The sequence below is a fragment of the Streptopelia decaocto genome, assembly GCF_964273445.1.
Source record: "Streptopelia decaocto genome assembly, chromosome: 3".
NCBI classification, from domain to species: domain Eukaryota; kingdom Metazoa; phylum Chordata; class Aves; order Columbiformes; family Columbidae; genus Streptopelia; species Streptopelia decaocto.
Window position 1 is genome coordinate 79,533,666 of NC_138656.1, and position 10,384 is coordinate 79,544,049.

The 10,384-nt window shown below is 45.4% G+C and overlaps 1 protein-coding gene across 1 annotated transcript; it reads left to right on the top strand.

The window, feature by feature from the left end:
• The first annotated feature begins 771 nt into the window (after positions 1–771).
• Positions 772–6,754, top strand: NDUFAF4 (NADH:ubiquinone oxidoreductase complex assembly factor 4). Its single transcript, XM_082047924.1, has 3 exons — positions 772–937; positions 2,418–2,515; positions 4,621–6,754. The coding sequence occupies exons 1-3, from the start codon at positions 811–813 to the stop codon at positions 4,915–4,917; spliced, it is 522 nt and encodes a 173-aa protein (XP_081904050.1). The 5' UTR covers positions 772–810; the 3' UTR covers positions 4,918–6,754.
• The last annotated feature ends 3,630 nt before the right edge of the window (positions 6,755–10,384 follow it).

A 10,384-nucleotide genomic window follows, 5' to 3' on the forward strand; every position in this document is an offset into this window, starting at 1 on the left:
CTTTGAAGATCCCTTCCAACCCACTACTCTATGACTCTATAACGTCCTGCAGAGGAGCATTCAGCAGGGCATGTGATGTCACATGGCGTTACGGTACGTGTGGATGCTACAATGTGGAAAAAAAAAAAAAAAGGGCACGAGTAACGTTGTACACATCGAGAGTCCCCTCATCCGTGCTACCGGGCCCTCTTGGCGGTTCCAGCCGAACCGCAGCGCTGCAGTGGCGGCAGCAGCCACTGGCCGGGCCACGACCGTCGCTGCCCGGACTGCGTTCCCTTGTGTCCCGAAACGCCACCGAGTGTCACCCCGCTGATGAATGGATCGGCGACAGTTACATGACGCATCGTGGGGCTCAGCCGGCAGCCCCGGCTGAAAGGGAAACCCTGGCCCAGGCCGCCGCCTTGAGGCCATTCCCCGGCGGGACTCGCGGGGCCGCGGCTCCCATCGGCGCTGGGGGGGTCGCTCCCCACGGGCTCCGGTGACCCGCACGGTTAGAAAAGCCACGGCAACAGCAAACTGCCGCCCCTCACCGCAGCGGCGCGCGGGCGAGGGGCCCCGGAGCGGGCCGGCCTCCGAGAGCGAGGAGAAAACACCGGCGGGGGCTGTGAAATAAAACAGGGACTAGGTTGGTCTGTGGTTTTCGTTTGGGTTTTGTGAGGTTTTCTCGTTGTGTTTATTTTTTCCCCGCTGCAGTCGCCACCACCCGGTACCGCGCAGCGTCCGTACTCCGCTCCCCGCCGCCGGGCCCGTGCGCATGCGCCGCCGGTCCGCGCAGGCGCGGCGCGGGCGGTGGCGGCAGCGGCGGCGGCGATGGGCGGGCGGTTGGCCCGCGTGTTCCGGACTTTCAACGTGGAGAGCCGGGCTCGCCGTGAGATCAGCAAGGAGAAGCCGACGCCTGCGCCGCGACATCCCACCTCTCGGCTGGACGCACTGGCCGGTGGGTGCCGGCCTCGCCAGGCGGCGGGGCTACGCCGAGGGGGCTACTGGTGTTGTTGGGGGGGGGGGGCGGCGGTGTCCGTGGGCCCAGCGCGGAGCCGCGACGCGGACAGAGCCACGAGAGAGGGAGAGCTGGTGCTGGGTGGGGACGGGCGGGTGCGGGGCACAATGCTGAGGGGCGCGGGGCCGCGGCGTCCCCGGGTCAGCGCGGGGCCGGTGACATTGAGAGCGGGGCGGCTGGGCGCGCGGGGCATGCTGGGAGCCGTAGTCGGCGGCGGCGGTTGCCAGGGCCGGTTTCCAGGGGCAGCTGGGGCCGTGTCGGCTGAGGGCGAGCGGGGCGGCCGGGCCAGCGGCCGAGGGGACCTGGGCCTGTGGGACCGGGTGTCAGTCGGCCCGCGCCCGGCGGCGGCAGGAGCCGGGCTGCTCCGCAGGCCGCTGCGGAGCCGTCAGCCAGCGTGCCGCTAGCGGGGCCTTTGCGCCGTTGGCGTGACCGGCATAGCGGCGCTGCCCGCAAAGCGGCACTGTCAGCGCTGGAGCGGGTGAGAGATGGAACCTGCGCCAGCAGCATCGTGCTGATAGCAAGGGCAAGTGTAGAGTCTTGCATCTGGGTAGGAACAACCCCAGGTTCCAGTATAAGTTGGGGAATGACCTATTAGAGAGCAGCGTAGGGGAAAGGGACCTGGGGGTCCTGGTGGACAGCAGGATGACCATGAGCCAGCACTGTGCCCTTGTGGCCAGGAAGGCCAATGGCATCCTGGGTGTATTAGAAGGGGGGTGGTTAATAGGTCGAGAGAGGTTCTCCTTCCCCTCTACTCTGCCCTGCTGAGACCACATCTGGAATATTGTGTCCAGTTCTGGGCCCCTCAGTTCAAGAAGGACAGGGAACTGCTGGAGAGAGTCCAGCGTAGGGCAACAAAGATGATTAAGGGAGTGGAGCATCTCCTGTGTGAGGAAAGGCTGAGGGAGCTGGGGCTCTTTAGTTTGGAGGAGACTGAGGGGTGACCTCATTAATGTTTATAAATATATAAAGTGTGAGTGTCATGAGGATGGAGCCAGGCTCTTCTTGGTGACAACCAAGGGGCAGTGGGTTCAAACTGGAACACAGGAGGTTCCACTTAAATTTGAGTAGAAACTTCTTCTCAGTGAGGGTGACGGAACACTGGAACAGGCTGCTTAGGGAGGTTGTAGAGTCTTCTTCTCTGGAGACATTCAAAACCTGCCTGGACGCGTTCCTGTGTAGCCTCATCTAGGTGTTCCTACTCCGGCAGGGGAATTGGACTAGATGATCTTTTTAGGTCCCTTCCAATCCCAAACATTCTGTGATTCTGTGTGATTCTCTGACCTGGGGGCTGTGCCCTTCCTCTGCAGCAGCTATTAACCTGGCAGTAGTAACAAGAAGGAAACTATTTGACCCACATATTTATTTATTTATTTTCTCACTTTTTTTTTTTTCCTTCACTTCTTCTCCCATCTGCCTTTAGACCACCCAGAGATACAAAAAGAAATTTACAGAAAGGACGATAGGCTCCTCACCTTGTTAAAAGATGTTTATGTTGAGTCCAGAGATCCACCTGTGCGGGTGAGTATGTCTCTCTGTAGGAGGTGTGCCAGCATCAGCTTTGAGGTTTTCAAACTCAGCACAAATTCTGCAGGAAGAAAAATGCTCTGTTAGTGCCTAAAAGCTACGCTTTTTATAGATAAAAGTGATGTTTTCATTACTTTTTTATATATCAGTAGCACTGACTGTGTTTGACCCTGTGTCTTGAACATATGACAGATTGTGATTATACAGTCTTTTAAACACTTACGCAGTCTTCCTTTTTAACATCACGTTGATGTTACTTTATTTTTCACCTAAATTCCCACTTCTCTTTCCTCAAAGGCCAGACAGCTAGCCAGCCTTCTGCAAAGATGCAGGAGTTTGCCGGAGATCTCTTGTAGAGTTGTGAAGAGTAAAGAAATTTGGGCTACTATGGGAGCATGAATGTGGTAGAGGACAAAGACATTTAGAGTATTGATGTTAATGTCGTACAATGCAGAGGCTTTTCCTTATGCAGCTGAAGAGTATTTTCTGTGTAACCTTCTGGACTGTTTGGTTTTCTCCTTGCCAATGGTTTTGGTCTTGGATTTGGAAAGCAAGGCATACCCCTTCCAGTAATATGCAGACTAGGGTTCACTCTCTTATTTTCCACCTGCTACATTATGGTTTGTGCTTTTTATTTGTTGCATTATTGCACAATTTTGTTAAAATTAGCTGTTTTATTAAGTAACAAAAGTTTTATAATCATCTAGCAGTAAAATTCTTAAGTGTCTCTGATTTGCCCCTTTGTAGTATTTCCTAGTCAAGATTAAAAATACTGTAAAATGCAAAGATATTTCTGCAGTCTCTCCGTGAAGTTTCCAAGTAATCTCTATCCTTAATTTTCGTAAGAGAGGTTAGGACTCTAATCTTGAAAAGTTGAGGGTCTAATTTAAATATCCTTAGACACCTCCATTTGTAATCCTGTCAAGACTGATTGTGGAACACATCTTAACGCTTGATTCTGTGCCTGCTCTGAGGTTGCTGCCACGTAAGACTTGCTCTTGTGATGTGTTTACTTGCAGTTGTTACGAAGAGTGTAATTAATGTGTTAGCATTGAGGGTTGTGGGCAAAACTTCATCCAAAAGCTTCTTTCCTCATGTTATTCTGAATACTTTGTGCATTGTAAGTGGAAAAGCACCAACTCTAATTTCTGAAGTGGCAGATACCCAGAGACAGATCATTTTGTTAAGTCTTGAAAAAATATTAATTATCTGAGCACAGTTTTAGCACAAAGCAAAATGAAGCAATGGAGAACTGGTAGCATCAGCAGACATTCTCTGTAGTTTAGAAGCAGACACCCAGCTGTAGATGCTGTAGCATCAACATCAGTTTTCTCAGCTTATGAGTTAATACAGAGTGTCTGTGGGCTAATCTGATAACCGTAAAAAGTACTTTTTCTTAAACTTAAGAAAGATTTTCATCATTTTGCTTTTGCAGTGTTATTTGCTGGTTAAATCTTAATAAAAGTCAATATAGGGAAAGCAGAGATGGTTTGAAAATCATTTGCAAATATGAAGGTACTTGGCAGAAGAGACTTGCTATGTCTGAGCACTGCAGTAGTCATGGGAATTAAACTCTATATGATGCTGCAAAACAGTTTCTTTTTGTCCAGCAAAGCTTGTTCTCTAGGCAGAGCAAAAGAAGTTGCAAAGATTTTAGTTGCAAAACTAAAATCTGAACATGAAAGGAGAAGGAGAGGGACTACATGAAAAGGTGGTATCAGAAGACTACCAATTTATAGTGTGTGTTTTTTTTTTTTTTATCCTGTGCTGTGAATCAGTACAAAATATTAGGTTATCTGTCTGTAGTGTGCCTTGTATGAAGGGTTGCCAATTCTGCACAGCACTTAGAGTTCAATAGATGGTAGCTTTTCAGAATTTGGGTGGGGAGTTGACATGATGTGTAGAATTGCGGTGGAACAACTGACAATTTTGTAATATTAAGAAGCAAGGCTGGCTAAGCTTTTTTTTTTTTTTTAATGTTGTGAAAATGGGTAAAACTAACAGAAAATGCTGTATTTAGGAAAACGGCTTGGCTGCTACAGTATGTGTAATAAACAGAACTGCTGTTAAGCTCTTTTTGTTTTCCTTCCCACAATTAGGTAAAAGATGGAGGTGGTGAAAATCTTCCATGTAAACAGGAGGAAAAAAGACTTACAAAGCTAGGCCACTTGGGAGATCTAGATGTTAAGAAAGTTCCCAAAGGCAAAATTTCCATTGTGGAGGCTCTCACACTTCTTAGTAATCATAAACTTCATCCTCAAATATGGACTGCAGAGAAAATAGCAGCAGAATACAGTCTGGAACTGCAGGAGGTCAAATCACTTCTGGAATTCTTCATTCCTTTTGCTGTACAGGAATTTCCTAAAGACACCAAAAAAGCTATAAAACCAACATAAAAATAATTACCAAAAACCTTGTGTGATCTCAATTGTGTCTTAATTCTGCTTTTGAGTATGTTCAGTGTCTGAATAGAGTTGGTAACATGTCACTCAACAAGACGGCTTTCTTATCCCAGCAAGATGTATTCAAGGAATTCCATTCTATATTTGATGGCTTCAGTTAAATGCAGCAACTATAGGATACAGTTTGTAAACCAGACTATAACTACCAAGTTCAGCATGTCACATGATTGTGATTATTCCATTCATATGTTACGGGTTCAGTCGAAACATGCAAGTTCTAGTTGGAACTTTACCTTAACAGATTGCCTGTCTTAGCAGAGACTTCCTGGCCTTCAGCTAAATCAGCACTCTGCGTGTGTCAGCTCTGTAGTTGGATTTATTTTGTATAGATTTATTTTGTGTAAGAATGGCATAGTATTTATACTTTGTAAAGAAGGTTAACCACAAGATCATTTGGGAAATTCAGCTGTCTCAGACTTGAAATAAAAAGAAAATGAATAGCAAGGAGGCCTCTTTCTGATGCTGGAACAGTAATGGCTGGTGCATTCCTCTTTCAGTTTGCTCTGATTTAACTTAAATATCTGTACCTCCCCATGTACTGTCTGTCTATCACTGAGTTTGTAAAGAGTGATGATGATCTGCCATCAGTCTTGCAGCAGACTCTGGCCCCTAGTTTAGGAGAAATAAGGGTTCATATTGTAAATAATAGGTAGCTATCAAATGTAACTGGATCTGCTAACTGGACCCACTAGTAGGTCTACTTGCCAGTGTCTGCCTGTCCTGTTACAAAAGGCTTTTTTCTCCACGAAGGCCTTGTCTGCCTTATCCAAACGTGGGCTTAGATTGGGTCATGTTCATTGATAATAAATTGTCTGCATGCTACAATATGGAAGATGAACAGCATCTTTTCCAGTTGTTAGTAAAGGATATTGCAAACTGTGAGGAGGTAACTGGATCGTAAGCCTTCTGATACTATGACTATTCAGGTCTGTGTAAGTAAGGAAGAAGTTTTGCACTGTTGATTAATACTGGAGTGAAAATCAGTTCTCGTTTTCCAGATAAGCTGGGGTTGGGAGGGGGATTAATCAGAATTGATCTTTAAAAATGCATTATGGTTGCCTTTATTAAAAAAAAGAGAGAAAAAAAGTTACTTTTGTGTGGTGCCAACATTCCTAGTATCCATCACCAAAGAAGTTGAATTTATTAAAAGAATGGACATCAGTACTAGGCCTACAATGTAACTTTTAAGAACTTTTCTGCCAGGTATTAGATTTCAGATTCTGGTAAATATTTTACTGGGAAGACGATCAGCTTTGCTATTTCACAGCATGATTATTTCCACTTCTCTCATATGGAACAAGGTATTTAACAGTCCAGTTTGCTACATTGTATTCAAGGTTTTGCTTGATTAATTTCTGAAGGACATAATACTGTACCTTAGTGGAAGATGATAACTAAGTGCATTGTATAACCATTCAAAATTGTTAGTCTTTGGATGTGTGGATTTGGGATAGGCTTGTCATTTTTCTTGTGATGGCAACAGAGTTGTACTCTGAAACTAATGCATCTGTGCTATGTACAACACTAAGATTTTTTCATTTTCCACGAAATACTCTGGTTTATAGAATGTTGTAAAAGAAATACATTATTGAGTACTGTTCATCCTAATGTAATATTTAAGGTAATATTCAGAAAACAGCTGTGGAATGCATTTGGTACAGATACTGTTGTTATTATTGTTGGAGATGCTGTCATTTATCTTTAAAAATGAATCTTTAATTAGATATTGGAGTTGATTAAACGTTCACTTTACCATCAGCACCAAACACCAGCTTAACCATGTCCCTTGACTAATTTGGTATGTATTTTGGCTTATCTTGTCTGCCTTTGTGAACTGTCTTGTGATGTGTCTACACTATAACAGTACCCTGTGTCACATAGCAAGTCCCTAGAGGCATTATGGTATATACTACTGGTTTGCTTACAGTCTTCAACAGGTATCTGCTTTGGGACGTTTGGTGCTCATCAACGTGTTCAATGCTCAGACAATAGTTTCAGGACAATATCCTTGTGAATGAAGTGATTGCAAAGCTATCCCTGGTTTCTCTGGAGCCAGGATCTCATCCTTGAGAGTGTATTGTCCATGGTGGGGAAGCAGCAGGTCCCACAGCACAGAGGTGGGCCAGGATCCATCCTCCTGGAAGCAGGTGCACTCCTGGTGGCCCAGAGGGGTCCTCTGGAGCAGTGCGTTTCTGACACAGTGCATTCACTTCAGGAGAATGAGATGCAATGCGGTTTGCTGTCAGCACACAGTTTCTTCTGCTGATCACCTGCCCCATGTGCTGGGCAATGTCAAACCAGTATTGTGAAGATGTTACTGATGGTATGGAATTGTGTAAAACCTGTACCTTTATCTGAATTACCTCTTCAGACATGGAGAGTTTTGCTTGCTCAAAGTTCACAGAAAAGCCAGGAGCATGGATCTTTGCTCTGGTGGGAAAGCCCATCCCTGATCAAGCACTCAGCGCTACCGTCTTATCCTGTGTAGGCTACCGGCCACAGCCAACCGCGAGGTCCCTGGGAGATGTGTACTTCAGCTGTGTTCATGTGAGTACGTGTTTGAAGATGACACTGTCTTTAGGGTTGATGTCTGGGAGAAGACTATTCTCGCTGCTTCATCTTTTCTAGAACTCTGTATTTCCTTTCTTTTTCTTCCTATTTCAAGGGACTCTTTAGCCATCAGTTATCTTGCCTGCTCACCAGTTGCTAGTTTTGATGTAATTTCTCATCAGAAGAATAGTAGTATTTTCTTTATGCTTTTAACTTACTTTTGTCTACGTCCCTTTCTGTGTGTATCCATTCCCCGTAGCTGTTTGGCTGTCAGCTTTAGGAAAAGGTACTCCTCAAGCAACTGTTTTGAAGGGATAATTATGGGAAGTTTGTGGGAACCTGCAATTCAGTTTTCTGGGACTCTTATGTGGAGGATTTTTCAGGCTTCATTGCCATGCATGCAGCATGTCAAATTTAGCTCAGATGTTTTCAGCCACCATATAGAATCATTATATTTGGTAGGGGATAACCTGTCTCACTCAAATGGCTTTGTTCTTGCCAAATTAGTGTAAAACGTCTACCAAGTACAAGCTTTGTCAGCCTGCAAGGGAGTTTTTTCATTTCCAATATAAATGATATGTGGTTAACAAAGTTCTTAATATTTGGTATTATGACACCAGTTTTCCAAAGCATTTGGAAAGGTATGTCACTGAATAAAGCCAGGGCCACCTTGGACACCAAGACAGAATGAGTTCATAGGACAGACTGAGCCCATTTGGAAATGAGGGTTGCATTTCTGGTGAGACATAAAATTGAATTGCTTCAGGGTAGTCCTGGCAGGTATTCTCACTTCCGGGCTTGATTCTTTTCAAGAAAAAACATCTCTTTATGGGGAGTCTAGTTGCTCAGTTAGCCATGTTTTCTGCGATATAGTCCCATTCCTCTTGCCTTGTATCAATAAGTCTATTCCCAGCTTTCTCTGTTATGAAAACGTTATGCAGCCCCATTCTTTGGTCTTTACTGGCTCATGTGCAAATGTTGGTTGTATTCTACAGGATCAACAACATGTTTTATTTCAGCAGAACTGTCTCTTGCCTTTTAGGAGTAGCACATCTGCTGAGGTAAAGATGAGAGGACTGAACACGTTTTGTTCTGCAGAACTTATGAATAGGAGAGATTTTCAAAAGGGATGTAGTTTTTCATACATCTTCAAAAGCTGCTCTTTTGGGATATGTGAAACTAAGTAATCTTGGGCTGCCTCACCATGTATTAATCATAGCTAGATTCTTGCAGTCTGATGCCAAGACAGCCAAGATTGGAGCTGTGAGGCAGGGAGGACGTTTAACTCTGCTTTCTGTGCAGGCTGGGCAGAGGGAACTTTGGTACAAAAAGCGATCTTTCTGTAGCCTCCCACCACAGGGAAATGGTCTTTTAAGCTACCTCTTTTTACTCAAGGAGAAAAGAAAATTATGTTTATATGCGGGAGGTGTGTACTAAATTTACAAAATGGAATATCTTATTTCTATATTGTAAAATGGGGTCAAACCTCACGTAGTCATAAAACAGGTTGCAAACACAGAAGTTTAAAAAGGCCTCTGTCTCGCCTTGTTTCACACGAGCATTGTGCTTTCATGTTTGAGATTCCCTGAAGCTTCAGGTTTCACTGCACAGGGCTTTTCCGGTTCTTAATCAGGTGGCACCCGTGTCGAATTGACAGCAAGAGAGGCCTGACCAGCACAGGTGACCTTCAGGTGCAAACGGATTTTGGCACTTGAGACTGTGGAAGCTGTACACGGATTGGTGTGATCTTAGCAATCAAAACACTGTGCCTGTTGCTGCTAAATCTGTTTCCAGCAATCTATAAGTCTAATGAATTCTGTAACCTTTCACGGTCTAGGTACTGCTGTGTTGTTATCAGAGCTAAGTGTTTTCTGCTAAAAACCAAAAAACAAAACAACCAAAACCAACCCCCCAAAAATAAAAACAATGTGGTTTATTAATTTCTCTTAGAAGCGTAACATTAGTTTTCATGGTCTAAAACAGAGGCTGAGATTTACATGAGGTGACAGCAGCATTAGGTACCAGCAGCACATCTCCTGTAGTGTCCTGGAGGGAGCACACTGTGGGAGCTCCTGCATCTCTGTGGGGTGGAGAGGACTTTGATGTGTCTACTGCCAGAAAGAGAATTTAAAAACTAAATCCACCAAGGTGGTTCTTCTATGACTGTTGTGCAAGATCCCCTTTGGGTGTGGGTTGCTTCCATTGCTGAAGCTCTGTCTTTGAGATGCCTGGCCTCCTGATAGGAGCAGCGCTGCTGTGTTACCCAGAGAGAAGCAACTGAAGACAGGATAGACCCCATAATTGTCTCCTATAAGGATCCCTTGCATAGGTGCCTTGTAGGACTGAGGCTCTCAGGCCCCTACCTTTTAGAAAGCTGACACAGGTGATGGTGTGGGTGGAGAAATCCCTACCTTTGAAACGACAGCCACACTCGTGAGCTGGGTTCACCCAGGCAATGTGGGATCCCACTGTTGATGAGTGGCAAATGGTGCTGGTGAAAGCCAGAACCACTCCGGCCAGGGTTTGCTGTAACTGGAAACCTGCAAGAAAGTCACAGCTGGGAGCTCTTCTTACGTGAGAGAGGTCAGGGCTCTGCAGAAGGACAACGGCGCCGGCAACTTGTGTGCAGCTGGGAGTGCAGAGCTGGTTATAATTGCCTGTGTTGGCAGAAGGAAAAAAAGGTACAGGTGGAGTCTTTGGATTATTTTCTCTGAACTAAAGTATGCCCTGTTATTAATTGCACAGGGCTTTTTGTCCCAGGAAAATCTACATGGCACAGTTTGTGACTCAAGTAGTTCTGACTCTACCCAGGCCACGTGTTGGGTATGAAGTAGGGGCTGGGTGCTGTAAG